Source organism: Pleurodeles waltl, chromosome 4_2, assembly GCF_031143425.1.
Source record: "Pleurodeles waltl isolate 20211129_DDA chromosome 4_2, aPleWal1.hap1.20221129, whole genome shotgun sequence".
Lineage (NCBI taxonomy): Eukaryota > Metazoa > Chordata > Amphibia > Caudata > Salamandridae > Pleurodeles > Pleurodeles waltl.
This window is the reverse complement of record NC_090443.1, coordinates 281,034,736-281,052,380: the sequence shown is the minus strand read 5'-3', so window position 1 is coordinate 281,052,380 and position 17,645 is coordinate 281,034,736. Positions and strand designations below refer to the sequence as shown.

The window sequence follows — 17,645 nt, the reverse complement described above, 5'->3', positions numbered from 1 at the left end:
GCACGATAAACACACATCAAAAGAATTGTAAAGTTGTCTAGACTAGCCCTATCCCATTTGGAAGCAAATAGAGGGCGAATTGCTTTGAAACAACTATACAGATGATTTTTCACAAGCTGTTAATCGAGTAACAGTTCCTGATCCTTCTGGAACCCCAAAACACGTATTAATGGTTGGTATTTCTAGCTGTGAAAGGCGGCAGCCCTCGACCCCAAGCATCCAGAGCCCATTGTTGTTCACGGTTCACACTGGCATTACAAGACAGATAGTGCTGGGCTAAAAGTCTCCTCAGACCCATTGTTGCCGCCCAAAAACGGGTGCAGGCCCCAACACCTTGGGCGGGGTGGTATACCTCAGTTAAAAGAGAGAGAGACAGTCGATTGAGAAATCTTTTATTATGCACATAAATAACTGCTTACAAGAACTGGGATCAGGCTCCTGTTTGCTTTCCATGCCCGAGCCAACCTCACTCCAGTTGAGACCCCATACACACAAAAGCCCTCCTTTTAAACGATGAACATAGGAAAAATAGATTCAGAATGTCTGTCGTTCAGTCCTCAGCCACCAACCCTTGTTCACCTCTCATCATCTCCACCACAGTGCTGTCCCAAGTGTCGCCATTTCTGGTCACAAGCAGGTTCCAAGTTTTACCTTGGGATACAGACATGGTTCTGCGGCAGCTGCAGTGGTTTGTGTCCAGTACCCTCACCAGCTGCCTGTGTGTGATTTCAGATGAGCCCTTTCCCCTCCAGTCTCCGTCTCTCTTCTTCGCATGCCTTGGTCTACCTTCAGCCCTGCTAACTCTTTGTGTGATCTCAGATCGGCCTTATTTTCTTTGTGCCTCGGACTAATCTAAACTGTGAATAAACCCGTGAACACTCAGTGCCTTGTGATCCGCATACCTTGAACCAAGTGCAGCTTTACCACTGATCCTCTTTTGTCCCTAGGTGAGTCCCTCGCTGCCTCGTGTGTAAGCACAGCATTATCACTGGCTCCATGTGTGATCTCATGCCGGCGCCTAACCCACCTGTGCTTCAGTATAATACCCAGCTCTGTCACTGACCCCCAGGTCTGACCTTAGGTTAGCACATAACCCCAGTACGACACCCGCCGAGCCTCATTCGGACTCCACGTCTTCCATACAGCCCACTCCACTTCACACACTTTCCAACCCCCTCTCTAACACACATCACCCACCCATAGTTAGTTCCTGATTAGGCAATCACCCACAGCCTATCCACACCCTGAGTGGCTGCACACGCCATTGAGAGGCAATAATATTAAACAAGTCACGCACATCGGATTTCTCGGTCCACCTTATCGCCAACCCCTCCGGTGGCTCCCACAAAGTCCAGAAACCACCCGCATGCTGTCCTGGCCAGTGATGCCATACAGGGATTCCCGCCGGTGGCCACGTAGCTCCTCCTCATCACCTGTCAGCAGTCGATGACAGATGGCATCTAGGGCGCGCGTGCAGGCCTCCAGCGTTTGGGCTAGTCTTGTTGTTTTGGCCCGCAGCACTGCTTGTCCGACCTTGCTGGCTGCTTCTGGGGCTTCAGGGACCAGGAAGTCATGAGCACCAAAAAGCAGCGCGAAGCTGGTGCAGTCGCCAAGTGAGATGGCCCCGCTGTTACTTGCTGGGCCTTGTTCCCGCCTCAGCAGCTCCAATCGCAATAGTGCCTCTTCCACCAGTTGGCGGGAATCTTGAGCAATGCCACGTACACGCTTCAGCTCACGGGCACTGTAGACGGCCGCAGACAGGTCCGAAGCAACATTGGCAGCACCACCGGCTGCAGCGACAGCCAGACCCACAGCCGAGGCCAGCAGAGACGCTCCCAATGTGATGGGGCTGAGGGAAAGGCCTACCACAGCAGCAGTTGCTCCAGCAGCTCCGAGGCAGCTGCCTGCCACACTAGCTGCGTGGGTCCCTCTGCGCAGGCGCTCGATCCGCGCAGCAATGCGTCGCAGGCGGCTGGTATGCTGCCGCAGGCGGCTCCGGCGGTCCAAGAGAAACGAAGCAGCCGGGCCGGCGTCCTCAGGTGGAAGGAGGGGAGTGCTGGCCTCGTCATATTCTTCTGTATCCCTGAATAAGTACAAATAAACATTACATTATTAAGTAAAATTCTAGAAACATAACTGCTTTAACCACAGTACAGCCAGAATGGGCATAATGCCTAAATTCATCATTAACCTAATACCCAAAGCTATAATCAACTGCATGCCTAAAAGTATTATTGAACAAATACTTACAACCGTCATTAATTATAGAAACCTATTACTAGCCGAATACTTAAATCTAGTAAACATCTAACTATATTTACTGATATTTTTGGCCAATCATTCAAATCACTTTAGTCAATTTACTTTAATAAATCATAAAAGCACATACAATAAACAGATCAACAAAAACAGCAAAAATCATTATCATCACTTAACGAGAAGAATGGAAAACTCCTGCTAAGAACTATGATACATAAAAAACAAACTGTGACTAAAAATTGTAGGTAACCTAAGACCTGCCTCGCTTGCTTGAAACCCAATAACAGTAGTAATGGGTGAATATATGTAGATCAGAGATTTTTGAAGTTAGGACAGATAAAAACGATGTTTAAAGTTTCAAGTGCAGTAACATTGTCATAAGTACGAATAGCAGGCTCTGTGGGTCTGTCCCAGCCAACCAGCAACTGGAGAAACAGATTTAAATGAAATATGACAGAAGCGAGCCGCCTATGGAAGACTGGCGTGCCCAGTGTTGAGTACAGTTTGCAATCGCTTGAAAATTTCAGCATCTCATAATGCCTATATGCTTTTTTGGACACACACCTCGCTATCCCTCTTCCCTGCATATGCAACCGAAACATCTCTTTGGCCCAACACACATCAGATTTTGAAATTATCTCTGGGTGAGAAAACAACTCCGGCCTGCTGATCCCTAACGTATCTTTGATGTACTGAATCCACGGAATTAGATGCCCATGTTCCAACTGCAAACAGTCTTTCAAAATTAATCTGTTAAATTCCAGGTCTTTTTTAAACTAGACAGACAACCATAATAGATCGGGACGGATTTGAATATAATCTGAGATAAAACCCACACCCAGTTTTTTATGGACAATTTCTGCAGGCACCGATTGAGGTAACCTCAATATCCTCCTTAAAAATGTGTTCTCAACCACCTGAACGGGGTGACAAGGCTTATAGCTCCAATTCTTAGCGCCAAAAGATACTGTAGGGACACACTTGACTCTATAAAGAGTCAATATTGATTTAACATGCGGGTGTCCCAATCATTTTGCAAAAGCATCAATGCAATAGGCCACTCTGTTAAATGATTGCACCTGAGTCCTGACTAAAGGTTCCCAATTTAATTTTGTATCTGGATGCCTAAAAAACAAAAATTATGCTGACCCCTAATAACAAGGGTTCTAGTTTTCACTTTCTTTGGCCCTAACACTATAATGTAGGATTTTTTAAAGTTAATTTTCAGACCTAGGCTGCCCATAAAATCATAGAAACTGACAATTAACAGCTGCAAACCATTGGCTGAACGGCTCTGAGCACAGTGTCATCTGCGTATAACAAGGCTGACACCCTCCTATTATCCACCAAAAGAAAGTCCTTACATTGCACAACTAGAAACTGGTCCAACTGATTAATATATTAAATAAAGAGCCTGGGGCTAACATACAGCCCTGACAGACTCCTCTCCCTAACTGAAAGCGCGACGTGCATTCGCCATAGGCCCCGGATCTTACTGAGACTTCCAGCCCCTCATGCAAGTCAATCAAAAAATGAATGAGAGCCCCCTCCACCTCCCTGGACCTCAGCACAACCCGTAACTTTGCTCTATCCACTTTATAAAAGGTTGTGCTCAGGTCCTATTTATGGTTATTTACAACTAAATAGCTAAAACAACAGTTGCAGAAATCGTTATGACAAAAATGTTATTCTACTATTAATTAAATACCTAAATATATTGCTGACCAAATAATTATGCAGATCTTTAACATGCGGATATAGCTATATTTATTACTTTTGTGAAAACAGATTAACCATTAAACAAATACCCGAATCAGCCTTTAATCATATACTTAAATTGATTGATTACCAAATGATTGCAAAGACAACTGCCAAACAAACAAAACTGAACGCTGACCAAAAATGTAAGTCTACTGTTATACAAATGAGCAAATTAGTTACTAATTTAAAATAATTGTTAATTAAATGCCTATATTCAGGTTTCAATCTAGTTACTTAAATTGGCCAAATAAACTACGTTTGTGAAGTATAGTAATCCATTCACAACACACCTCCGTTGATCTTTAATCCTGCATATAAATAGTTAACTAAATACCTACATCAACTGTTGTGCAAATGCATGCATTGATACTTAATCAGTTGTTAATCAAATACCCACACTGTTCTTCAACTCACTATATCGAATGTGAAACAAACTATGAAGTCGATCTTTAACATAAAGAAACAATCCCATGGTTAACAAAACACAAAAATCTATTGTTAACAAAATATCTCCATTCATTTTTAGTATGTGCAAAAAATAATTTACACAAAATACACTAAACCCTCTCGTAATCAAATAACTATATCCCTCATTTATCAAAGACATACATCTCCAAATTGATTTTTAAGGAAATGCAAATACATTGTTAACCGAGATATATCTATCTCCCTGTACCATATCTCATATCTCAAACTTCCCAGGTCCATTGGTCCAATGTATGGTTGGAGCTAGGCTGCTTTCCACTGTGCCACTCACTCCCACCAGACTACTCCCTCAGTTAGAGTCCTTACCTTATGTTTCCTGACCCCATTTTCCGCACACTCACCCCTCGCACACAGACTCCTCACTTCCAGGTTCCATCAAACCCCAGGTCTTACATCTTCCCATCATTACTCCAGGAGCCTTCAACACATGTCCCTACTCCCCTTTCAGCCCCTGACCCTTTATAATTCAAGACTCTAAACACCCAGGCACCCTCACCCCCAGAACCCTCTCAGTCTTCTCTGGTCTCTCGGGGAGCTCAAAACGCCTTTGAACCCTCCTGGGCCTTCTCATCACAAAGATCATGATACTGATGACAGTCACTGCCACACCCCTCACTGATAACCCCTATACACACATCCCGTGTATCCCTCACTCACCCACCGTGACCCCATAGCCCTTCTACCTTTTCTCCATTGGCCCAGTCCCCTCACCCAAAGGACAACCTCACAGAGTCCTCTCATCCCAGGGCCTGTCACCCTCTAGGGCCCTCAAAGCACTGCCCTCTCATGCCAGGCTCAATAGTCTCCAAGCCCTTCACTCCAGCTCGCCCTCACCCTCCACTTCAGGCCATTTCAATGAATCCCCCGCACCCTCAGAACCCCTCACCAATTACTTCTATCAAAAACTCCCACATACCCTTCATCTTACCCCTCACCCCCTCTCCACCGGCCCTCACCCCTGGGTTCCTTTAGTCAAGGTTACATCTCCCTTCGAGCCCTCTCAAAGAGCCCTCCTCACCACAGACTCCATCAGCCCAACCCCTCGCCAAGCAACCCCACACCCCAGGCCCCACTCAGCCCCGGGCACTCTCGCTGGAAGTAGCCAACAGCAACCATTTGCCCAGTTATTGACCGCAGTCCACGGTGCTTTTTATCTCCCTCTCGGGTGTCGGCGCCTGGCTCACCTCGCAGCGCCCATTTTATTGAGTCCAGCGCTCGCGCCAGCTGTCCGTGACTTCTTCACACTCAGGCCAGTCGTGGCTCCTCGACACTCGTCTCGGGTGGCTCCTGTTCTTGGCCCTGACACCTCAACAGCCCAGCCCGCCAGTCCTTACTCTGTGTCTCCGCAGCCCGGCCTTTGTATTTATAGCGCATCCCGGTTAAGGCTCCCGTCCCTCCCATGACCTCATCCAGAGATGCCGTCAGATCCTCATCCTCACTCCCACCCCTGACACCGTCACGATTGTTCCTCGATAGCAGGACATAGGATGTGACGCGGAGGAAGAGCCCGCTGGGGTGTTACCAGATGAGAGAGCGAGAAGGAGCCCTGCAGCGAGTGCATTAACCCCAAGAGCCAGCTGTCCTACTGAGATCAGACCAGTGCTTAATTTGTGCTTGTTGTTTCCGGTGCCGAGCACCGGTACTTATTTTTGCGGGCCGGCGCTTATGTTTCTGCCTCAAGCATTTACTGCGAGCAAAGAAACATATGGGAAAAACGGAGGAAGAGAAAGACGAAAAAGCGTCACAATGGGAGAAAGCAGAAAGGTGCACCAGTGAGCTGAAGGGGCAGGGAGTGGCTGTAATTTGATTAAGAAGGCCTGAGGTGGCTTCAGGATTACCCTGCCTCAGTAAAACATGCTTGCACATTTAATTGCAGCAGCCGCGTGTTTAAGAGGAGGACTTTGGGCACCGGCAAGTTTTTATTGACAAATTAAGCACTGGATAAGACCCTGTCACATCCAGGGAAATGGATCTTTATAGTGGATGCATTCAATCCTTGATCTGTGCTATTGCGTTCATACCCTTCGACCTGCAGAGAACGAGAGCTGTCACTTGAGTTAGCTTGCTGAAATCAGATCCCGCGACCTACATACGGATAGCGTTGGAATGGGCGGATCAGCCCCTGATCTCACGCCCCATGCCGAAAGGTAGCGATCTGCAGCACTCGCGTTAACCACTTCAACAAAGCTGGGGGGTGGGGGGAAGGGGGGTGTTGTCAAATCATGTGATCTGCAGAGCGAGAGAGAAAGAACTCTGCAGCTTTGCACTAAACCCTTCAGTTAGTCAACCAAGATCAGACCTCGTGGCTTGTGGAGGTAACCTCTGCAGTCAGTGCTCCTATCCTCTGAGCTATCCTGCGATGAAAGCTAGAATCCTGAATGAAAACGTTCGGCAGAGTTATGTAGCTGTTGCATTTAACCCTCTTAGTTGTAGGTGACCGTGACCTGCTGAGAGCATTCATATTTAAGCAGTTGGCGCATTAACCCCATGGCCTACTGCCCTCGGTTATAAATCTAAGACCTGCATGTTACACTGATACGTCCTCTGCAAACAGTTTAACTCACTGAACTCTTTTATAGGGCTCCGATTCTGAAACAGCACTGTCGAGTTTACCGATCCATGAGTGACCGCATCTCCAGGCCAGGCCTTTTCTTAGAATTCTGGGTTTTGTAGTCTGGTTTATTCCATTATAATACAGGGCTATACGCTCCAGAACTCAAAGAAAAAACCTGGAGTAGAACATCACATCACGCATCGACTGGAGAAAGTTAGTAGCTATGCCTACTGTGGGTAACAAGGCGACTTTGTCAGCTGGAACGTAGACCCAGGGCTTTAAGTGGGGGGTGTCCTTCAGGGTCTCAGAGTCTGGTAGTAATTAACAAGCATTTGTAATGTAACGGGTCTCGCATTTCTCCGAGTTAGAGCTATTAGCAGTTGTAAACTCCCAACCAGACTTTTCTTGCCTCATTAAATGGGAAAAAAACGATTGCGCTGCTAAACAAGTGAGATTGCGCTGCAAAAAAAGAGAAAAAGTAGTCCACAAACCGGACAGAAAACAGCAAACCTTGTATGTTTTCAGTACTTGCTCGTTGCGCTCGAGGAGGGCTAACCACCGGAAAAGGCATGACGTATGCACGTCTTCCACTAATGAAAGCAAGCAGAATTTAAAAGGCAAGCCCACGAACCAATGAAAGTCACTGACGTGACATGGGTGGGACTCCGAGCCCTTTTCTAACTACTACAGCGTCTCGCAAGCGATACGCATGCGCAAGCTCATGCCACTCTGGCTTGACCCTAAAAATGATGTCACTATCCCTGGCAATTGGTGAATTTACATCCATGAACTTTCATGAATACACGGTAAGTGTTACTCCACAAGGATACATTTTAAATATTTGTTAACCCTTGTTAACTCTTGAATGCATCATTGAACAGATATTCTTGGCACTCACGCTAAGGACATCCAGGAAAATGAATTGCTGAGCCAGCCTTGTCAGGACTCATGATCAAGTAACTAATATTCAAATTACTGAGCCATATGTAGATGCCAACAAAAGACAATAGTGCCCTATTTCACTTCCTTTAAATTAATGGGTGGGGGAATTGTAAGACGTAAGAGGCAAAGAGATCACTTAAGCAACTGTTGCATACTTTGAGACCATTGTTCATCTCACTGAGACGCCCTACCAGTCTCAGAGTTGTAAAGGAGCGGAGAATAGAGCTAGGCCAACCAACATGACCCATCCCCCAGCCTCTGCCTCAACCGCCTGCATCGTTTAAAGCGGAAGACACACTGACAGGTGCTGTTTTCTGGAAACTTACATCGGCAAGCATAGGTAAGACGACTGAATCATGGGAGCAGGCATGGAGAGAGGGTGAGTATTGAGTGGTGGGCGATGGGCAGAGTTAAAGTGAAGACAGGAGACTTGAACAGGGAGGTGGGATAGAGAACGGCAAAAGAAGGAGGGGGTAAAAAGACACATGAAGAGTAAATGAAAAACAATGGAAAGAGGCAAGACCATGCATTGTCATGGAGTGCAAAAATGTAATTAAAAAACAAAAAAGCTTAAACAAGTAGTTCTATTTCGTCAGCAGTGGAAGGAGACAAATCCCCAAATAGACGCCAAGGTACTCTGGCAGAGCAAGGGCTAACTCCGTGGAGTATTGCTTAGAATGCTGTCTGTGAGAGAGCTGGAGCTGCCCATTGAGAGACCACAGCAATGAGGAAAATACAATACTTAGCAGAGAGTAGAAAAAATAACAGACAGAGGAATTTGATGGAGAATAAGACGATGAAAGTGAGAGAAAAATGAGAGAAGGAATAAGACAGAACAGTGTAAAAGGGACACAAAGAGGGAAAAGGAAAAAGGAAAACGAGGTAAGTAATAAGAAGAAAGGAGAGAGGAGAACCATGGAGTGAGATGGAAAGGAAAGTAAAGAGGAGGAAAACAGATTGAGGGAATGGTGACAGCAAGTGAAAAAGGCAGAATTGGGCTGGAGTAGGTGATGAGGAAGAAGGTGGGAGGAAATGACGGAGAGTGTAAAAGAAGGAAAAAGAATGAAGATGGCAAGACAGGGTGAAAGGTGAAACGATGAGAAGAGCAAGAAAGAATAGAATGCATGGGTAAGTGCGGGAGAAAGTGGTATAGAACATGAAAAGATGCAGGAGAGAGTACATGGGAGAGACGAGCTGTTATAAATGAGAACGAGGGAAAGAAAGAGAGAGAAAGATAGAAAAGAGGTCACTCGTAGACACTGTTTGCTTATCCTGAAGCCGGCAGCCTGCATACCCTGAGAGTATATACACTGTCAGAAATTAACAGGTTACACTTTGTGAACTGTTACCAACCAGCCGGTTTTAGCAGTTTAGTGGCCATGTCATGCTTTGCTACCAGATGAGGGTCGCAAACAATTTGTACACTTCCTTACAAGCCCGGATATGGTGAGGTCATTTGGTTGCCCATGCAACATGCAAAAATTCAAAATGTGTGCTTTTCAGTCCATGACTGAAATGTGCAATGCATATTTCCGAGGCCTGCTGGCGCATAATAAGAAATTAATGATTGCGTTCAGTAACAATATCATAATAGCTTTTTGTTTTTAAAGTTGCAAGAGACCTCGGTAACAGCTACCTAACTAAAAGAATGGGCTTATTTAATTTTAATTGACTGAAATTATCTTTAAAATTTGGTAATGTGTTGAAAAAGACAAGAAAGATTCAGAGTAATTCCAATATTGACGTATCTAAATAAAGACTTAAAGAAGTGGTTCTTCAGAATTAGGCACACTTTGCACTTCATGTGTTTCCTTAGCTTCTGCTCGGTAGGATGTGCACATTAATAAAACGTGGGTCGAGATGTTATGAAAAAGTCAACGTCAGCAACCTATACATGAGTCATGGTTTTCCTTCACAGAGTCATGTATGTCGTGCAGTCCGAATTTTATTTTAATGCTGGGAACTTTGTGATTTGAGAGGCATGTTCTCATGCTTTAGTTCTGCTTTTTGTATGAGTAATCACTGTCGTTCAGCATTTTTCGAAATGGATGATACCTTAAAAATGCAAAGCGTTTACTTCTGCCAAACGAGATCGTGTTGCGAAAATAGAGAAAAAGTAGCCTCGTATGTTTTCTGTATCTGGTGGATGCGCTCGAGGAGGGCTAACCACCAGAAAAGGTATGACGTATGAATGCCTTCCACTAATGAAATCAAGCAGATTCTAACAGGCAAGCCCTTGAACCAATGAAAGACACTGACGTGACGTGGACGGGGCTCCGAGCACCTTTTTAATTCCCAAAGTGTCTCGTTAGCGAAACGCATGCGCAAGCGCATGCAACACAGGTTCGACCCTAAAAACTAACATTACAACAGATCTCCGTGGGGTTTTATTTTCAGGTCCTTTACTTTACAGGAAAAAGCGGTGCACAATTCCTTAACAATGACTTTAAAAACAGATAACGCCATGCAGGTCATCCCTGGAGCCCCTGATGATATTTCACTTGTTTTACTTAAACTCTCTTGGGGAATGCAAGATTGTTTTTTCCAGGATTTTGTGTTTCTTTAGTTTTTTTTCGTGCAACATATTAGTCTTGTATAGTGTGTATTATGAACTGGGTGAGTTCAGGTTGTGGGTGGAGTCTGAAGGCACCTTGAGTTTCTCATAGTGTCTGTCAGTGGGTCACAATTACACGCTCATCTAATCCGTTGTTTCTCCGTAGAGGAATAGTCACGTGTGGAACGTGTGTGAAGGAGGTCAAAATACTGACACAGCAAAAGTTAAAGACAATGCAGTGCTTACAGGTGGGTCGATGTGTGTACGGGGGATGGAGAAGTAAAGGAGATGCAAGGAAGTACAGGTGTGAGTGAAAGGATGGTGCTGAAAAGGGAAAGGATGAGGTGTGAGATATGCAGATGGAGGATTTCAGAAGGATGTGGTTGAAAAAGGTTGTCAGTGTCAAACATAGAGAGACTGCAGAGGAAAGTGATGTAAAGGAAAGGATGGGAGCGACTAAGGCTACACAAACCACAAACCCATCCACAGGCCTTAGTAATGCTTAATTCACAGTCTTATGTTTTCAGAATTCAAACATTTTCACTACATAAAAATGGCACTCATTTATCTTGTACAGCTAATATGCATCAGCAGAGCCAACATTTGTGAGCTGTTTTAGGCATATGTCCTTGGTGTGTTGTATGTCTGTGTGCAATAACTGGAAGCAAGCAGAGAGGTACAAGTCAGGTGGCACGCTTTGGGAGGCACAGGATTTTAGTTTAGATTTTTCAGACTACCACTTAATGACATAGGCCATGCCCGTTTTAGAGCCCCCACTTTTTGTGGCATCTGAGCATTACCTGGAGACGATTTTTGAAGCCGTCAACTACACAATATTTTACGTTATTTTAACAGAGATTTATATCCTGCTGTGAATCACAAAGCAGTGTTCTGCTGTCCTGTTCAGAAATCAGAGTTCCTGCCCACGCAGGGTAGGAGTGGCCTGTAGGGCAATCAGGCAGTGCTCAACGGCTGGAGTGACAGGCCGGCGTGTGGGCTTTTTATTTTGTTTATTTTGTCGGCCTTTTTAGGTCGAGCCTAGGCAGTGCACATGCACTATTTCTTGACATGCTGTATCTCCCCTTTGGTGTTTTGGCACACCCATCGTTTTCCATTTGTTATTTTGTGTGCCGTTCTGAAATGCAGGCTTTTCATTGGTGCATTGGTTGTATTTGTCCCTCCTTTGTGTGCTTGGTTCCCTCCTATGGCAACTGGCTCTATTACATGTACTCTTCACTTTTGTCGATTTATGCTCGTTGCAGCGCACATTCTTTTTTATTTTTCCTCCTGCTCGGGTTTTTAAAATGTGGTGTTTTCCATGCCAGGCCAGCGAAACACAGAAATGCACTCTGCTGGCGGCCTTAGGAACTAGGCGAGCGGGGACGAGTTTCGAAATTGAAATGCTTTTGTAGCTCACACAGGCTTTTTTGCATCAGCATGCGCATCTTCATTCACAAAGAGAGTTCAACCATTGCTTCAACCACAGCTTTTGTTGCATCAGCATGAGCAGTTTCATTCATAAAGAGAGTTCAGCCATTGCCATACTTGTGTTGCATTCATAATTTTCCACTGCTTTTGTTGCATCAGCAAGTGTGCCTTAATTCATGAACAGAGTTCAACCATTGCTTCAACAATTACCGTAATTGGATAGGCATTTGTAATTTTGTTTTGTTCCTATTTGATTTCGATTGCCAGTGTTTTTGTTACGATCAGCATTTTTTTAGGGGAGAGCCAACGCCGAGACTGGAATCCGGTTCCCCACTACCAAAGTCAGCAGCTCTGTATAACACGCCACATCCTCTTAGACCCCTAACTTGCAAAGCAAACTTGGTTTGATGAGAGGTGACTTTACTGTACTTTTTTGTTTATTCTGCTACCTCCATGTCCCAAAATACCAGACATAATCATCATCATGATACTAATAATGAAAATAAATAAACTTAGACAATTCTAATGTAGATGGAACAAATAAAGACATATGTCAACATTGCCTTTAGTGTCATAATAACGTCGTTTTGAAATGGGCTTGTTTCAGGTCTCTTTTTCAGGCTGAGCTTACTGTGGGCTTGTTTTAACAAACTCTAGTGCTTGTTTTGTGGCTCTCGCCATTGTTATTTTTTTTCTACCACCGCCCCTGCAAAAGGAGGAACAGCGATCCAGCTGGAATGCAGCTGGCCACGTCGCACGCAGGGCGACAATGGGGGGGCAGCATCCTAGCGTTGCTCACCTCCTAGGGCTGCAGATGGACGCCAGGGGCCACCGTAGGTAGAGAAGGTGGGCTATCCCTCGGTTTATGGTCCCTAGGTGTCAGGAGGGAAAAGTGAGGCCAAGAGGTCTCATAAGGGGTGACCTCTCAGGGCTGGGCCTCTTTTTGCGACCAACGATACCAGTTGACACCAGCGCTACCAGATGGACACCGGGCAGGAACGACGATTCTGAGAGGTGAGTCAGAGGGACAGGGGATGCCGGGGCGCTGCAAGAGGGGAGGACTGTCAGGCTAGTTTTTGGGCCCGTGGCGTTGTAAAAGCAGTGAAATACTACTGTGCGTCGGATTGTGGTATCACAGGCGAACGCGGCGGCCAGGAATATTGCAGCGTGTGGCGCTGGTTGTGGAGGTGGGAAGACCCCCCCCCCTCCTCTCTGGGTGAATTGGCAGAGGGTTGGGGGGCATGCTGGAGCGATAGTTCTGTACAAGCGTGCGGAATGCCACCCCCCACCCCTGCTCCTTGGCATCATATCTTGCGGCTCAGAACGAGCGGTGCCTGCAGTGAGCTATGCAGGGGCAGGGTGGCGACCCTCACGACACCGCAGCACCACGAGGCAGCCTCCGTGGGCTGAACCGACCCTCGTTAAAGTGGGCGGAAGTGCACTGCACAGGTGATGGACCGGAAGACGGCGGCTCGGTGAAGGCTGGCTGGCATGGGCCCAAGAAGGAAGACGACACACATGAGAACTGACTTCCGCCCACACCCTATCCCCTCTTACCTTGATTGCAGTGGGAGGGAGAGCAGCATCTTCGGCAAGCCTTGCGGGGTCATGCAACAAGCCTCACGTGCTGCTGAGGTGCGGGTGCCGAGCTTTTGGCGCACCGGGCCACTCCCGCGCATAAGGACACCGCAGCGCCGCGAGGTGACCTCTGTAGGCGTCACCCCGCAGCTCTCAACAAAGGTGAAGGGAGAACGTGGCTCAGTAGGACGCCGGAAGCCGGCGGCATGTTTGCGAGGGGGCTTCGCCTCCCCACCCAGTGATAGATGCGCAAAAGTATGCGCGCGTGTAGGGTTTGTGCGAGGCCCTCCCCTGCCACGCCCTCGCCTCCAGAATATATGCGCTTAGAGTAGACGCGCATGTAGTGCTGGTGGGCTGAAAAGCTCCCGGTGCTTTAAGATTTAAAAAAAAAAAAAAAGAAAGAAAAGAAAGGCGCAATTCTTTTCCGCCTCACGGACGGTTCCCAGCACACGGTGCAGCGCGAGGCACCTAGCGTCTAGCAGTGCAGCCGCGCCACAGACAGCAGCTTGAGCCAGAGGGATAGCAGACGTGTGTGGAGTGAGCTGCGGCTCGTGCCAGGGTCATAAAAAAAAAAAGAAAGAGTAATTTGCAAAGTCCAGGTTTGTTTTAACATATTTTTGTACCACACCTCAAACCTTGTACCGGAAACATAGAGTTACATGGGTTAATTACATCCCAGGCCATTCAACAGACTGTGAAGTGGCAGGATAGGTTGATAGGGATTGAATCTACTATGGTAATTATGAAAGGTAGCAACCTTCAATGCACAACAGCGGTGGGGTTACCGGTGCTTGCTTGAAGGGGGCAACAGAAAAGTATTCTGAGCTACAAACGAAACAGCACAGTCTGTATTAACACATGTCTGTATGGAACACTTAGCAGTGCTTACGTCACTACGCCGTCGCGGCATGACAGAAGGAAGGTCGGCACATCATGGCGGGGGGCTGAAGGGGGTGCGGCAACCAGCACGCAAGACAAGGTATGCAAAAAAAAAAAGAAAGAAAAATTATTAATCAAAAAACTTACGGATGTTAATTGTCAATTTTGCATCCAGGCGACCCAAGAACTTTTGGTCATTCCCACGGTTGGCCACCTAAGGCAACGACGAGTCACAGGCATTAGGTTACTAAAGTGGAGTGTAAGGTACAGGGTAAGCAGAAGTGTGTTATTGATTGACCGCCGCAAATGGGGGTTGCAGGCGAACAGCAAGTGGGTGGGCCTGACAGCAGCGCATTGGAGCGAGGTTCCCCGCGGTGGGCAGGGCAGAGGTGCTGTTATGCCATTAATTGTGTTTGACCACTGAATTTGTGCTTCACCACTGCGCATATTAGTTGTTCAATGTTCACCAGTAGCACATTACATGTTGTATTCAGTTTAGCTGCCTATTGGCTTTAACATAGCATTAGACATTACATTTTGTATTTAGGTTAGCTGCCTATTGGCTTTATCGTGGTGTTAGACATTGCAGTTGAGACATTGCAGATGAGCTGTGTTTTTCCACATGGTAGAACAAGCTGTGTTTTTCGTATTTTGTTCTCACCGAACCCTATCGTGATAAGGGAGCGTATATTTTGTGTTTTTTCCCCTCTACCCAGCCTTGGGAAGGAACGGGCTTTAGGAGACTTGGCCAACCTCCAGCTTGTTCTTTTCCAACTCTGATGTACAGTAGCCAGCATGTTTTGACTATTAGAGGAAAGGGCCTGTTAGCAGGCTTTTTCATTATAAACGGTGTCCCTGGGCAGCAGCGAGGGGGAATTTTCCAAGACTTCAGTCAGGAGCGGATGTCAGCTGCCTGACCTCCCATATGGGTGGAAAATCTCTTTCTCGCAGTTGAACAGGAGTCATCAACTTGCAGGCATAAGAAAGATGAAGAGCAGCGATAGGCCCTAGGGTGATTAATTTTGACTTTTATTCTTTGCTTTGAAGTTATGCTATAATATAATCACATATATTTGCTGTGTACATTGCAATTGAGAAGTACTTTGATATATTTTCCTTTCATTGCTGTGACTACTTTTAAACGTGTGCCTCCAACCTACTAATCTCTTCTCTCAGGAACCTCGTGGTGAAGTAATAATAAATGTCTTCTTTAAACTAAGAAATGCATTCCAGAGATTGTTTTCAGCTCGGTCTTAGTGGAAGCAAAACAGGTGCGCGTATTGGTGAAGAGGGTTACTTACCAGGTATGGGCATTACAGGACCCGGCGGCATTGGCAGAGTAGAGCGCTTAAGAGGGCAGCTGCTACCAAGTCCCACTAGTGATCCAAAACATGATATTTATCAGACGGCTACCCTGCCAGGGCGCCACATTTAATGGCCAATAAGCGCCCAGGAGGGTCGGCAGGTAGTGAAAACGCGGAATAAGGGCTTGAGACAATTTAGGGCTGCCAGAAGCGATTACGTGTTAGTTACAGAAGGGCGTGAGCCCAGCATGAGAGATAAGGAGTCGAACGTTTTATAATACTATACCGTTGGGTTGGTTCAGTCACAGGGAACCCAGAAGGGCATAAGCCCATTAGGAACTCAGGAAAGGTTATACCTGCCACAGCACAAGAAAAAAAAAAAAACTGGGGATTTGGGGAGGTACGCAAGCCAGCGAGGTAACACCTGGCAAGTAGATAACAGGGTGGTGCAACTCCAAGGGCATAATAGTAAAACTGTCTTCTCTCAATTGCAGACATAAGTTCCTCACCCTCACGCACATTGGGTACGATGGAAGACCACGGTTCGCCTTCACTCTTTTCCCCTGAGGAGAACCAGGAGGAGGCGGATATCTGGGCGAGATTCATGGCCATGGAGCAGGTAAAAGGTCTGGAATGGGCATAGAAGATGGTGGCGGCGCAAGGAGTGCAGCCGCAGTCAGAAACTTTCGCTGTGGTGAACACAGACGAGGTACAGCCTTCCGATTCCGGCCTCTGTCTCCTAAGCCTAGAAAGCGTCATAGCGCCTGCCAAAAGGAAGAGACCGGCAAGGGCTGCGGTTGGAAGCAAACTGAAGAAAACCAAGAAGGACATGGGGGAACGTGATTTACCTGAAGAGCCCTCAACTTCCCAGAAAGACAGCGGAGCAAAACGAGCCAAGAAGGGCAGTGAAGAACAAGAGGCTGTCAGTACAAGTGGTGTTCCCCTCACTGGGGGGGGGGGGAGCTTGACCCAATGACGAACACGCCAACTGCTCAGGAGCAGACCAGCCAACCCGCAAGGAGTGTGGCCTGCAGCCTCACCCCAGGATCGTCGGGCAGGGGCTGCAGGTAGGACTGGGTAAGATGATGGAAGCAATACCCAGCTTCATAGCCTCAGCAAAGGCGCTAGTGGGGTTGGGCATGGACGAGCAGGGTTCCAGCAGCAGACGAGCATGCGCAAGGCAGGCTTGGGGGCAGGACACTAACTCTCCGCCAAAGGTGCAGGGCAAGTCTTCCTCACCGGGAACTGAGGCTTCAAACAGGGTTGACACAGATACTGTAGCAGGCGGGAGTGACAAAAGGACTTTGGTCAGGCCTGATGCTCCCTTGCTGATGGGGAGGTCATCCCTGGCATGGAGGGTCCCTTTAGAAGCTAGGGAGAGAATATGGAATAGGGAATTCATTGACATTTTCTCACTGCTTACATTTGCCAAGGAGGGCGCAGACATAACAGTGCCCAGCAAGGAAGTAGAGAAGCATAAATGGAACGGGAAGGTTAAGCCAGAGGAGTCATTAGACAACTGGTTAGAGGCATTCGCAGTGCTGTCCACAGTAATCATGGAAATGTTCCCTGAGCAGGGACCGGCCCTCTGCAAGTACAACCGGGTAATATACGAGGAATATACCTGCAATGGGGGCACGGGGTGGCTGAACTACAACAGAGAGTTCAGGCAAAAGATGGAGCAGGCACCAGAGATGTCACAGGACTGTCGCAAAATTGAACTCTGGGTGCAGTACATGGGCAATGGCAGCAGGCTGGCAAACAGTGACCCCGTTTCGCTAGACACAAACATGCAAAGCCATACTATTTTAAACAAAAGTTTAGGCATCCCTTTCGAGGGAAGGCCCCGCAAAAGGGGGTGAAGGGGCTTACCGGCATAAGACCAACAATAATTCATGCA

General features: G+C 46.9%; 1 protein-coding gene across 2 annotated transcripts; it reads right to left on the bottom strand.

Annotated features, from left to right (window-relative positions):
- Nucleotides 1–375: 375 nt before the first annotated feature.
- APOLD1 (apolipoprotein L domain containing 1) lies at nt 376–14,646 on the bottom strand. Of its 2 annotated transcripts, none has more exons than XM_069231117.1 (2): nt 13,542–14,646; nt 376–2,083 (listed from the first exon to the last, which is right to left on the bottom strand). In XM_069231117.1, exons 1-2 carry the CDS (start codon nt 13,661–13,663, stop codon nt 1,318–1,320), a joined length of 888 nt encoding a protein of 295 aa, XP_069087218.1. In that variant the 5' UTR covers nt 13,664–14,646; the 3' UTR covers nt 376–1,317. The 2 variants fall into 2 exon arrangements, with proteins under 2 accessions (XP_069087218.1, XP_069087219.1); XM_069231118.1 differs by lacking the exon at nt 13,542–14,646 and adding an exon at nt 5,691–5,936.
- Between the last annotated feature and the right edge of the window lie 2,999 nt (nt 14,647–17,645).

Bases quoted from the DNA above. Each gene is read 5' to 3' on its own strand.
- APOLD1 (XM_069231117.1), bottom strand. From the start codon at position 13,663: ATGCGCGGGAGTGGCCCGGTGCGCCAAAAGCTCGGCACCCGCACCTCA. The intron at 2,084-13,541 runs GTAAGAGGGGAT...GTACTTATTCAG, and splicing joins TCCCTCCCACTGCAATCAAG to GGATACAGAAGAATATGACG.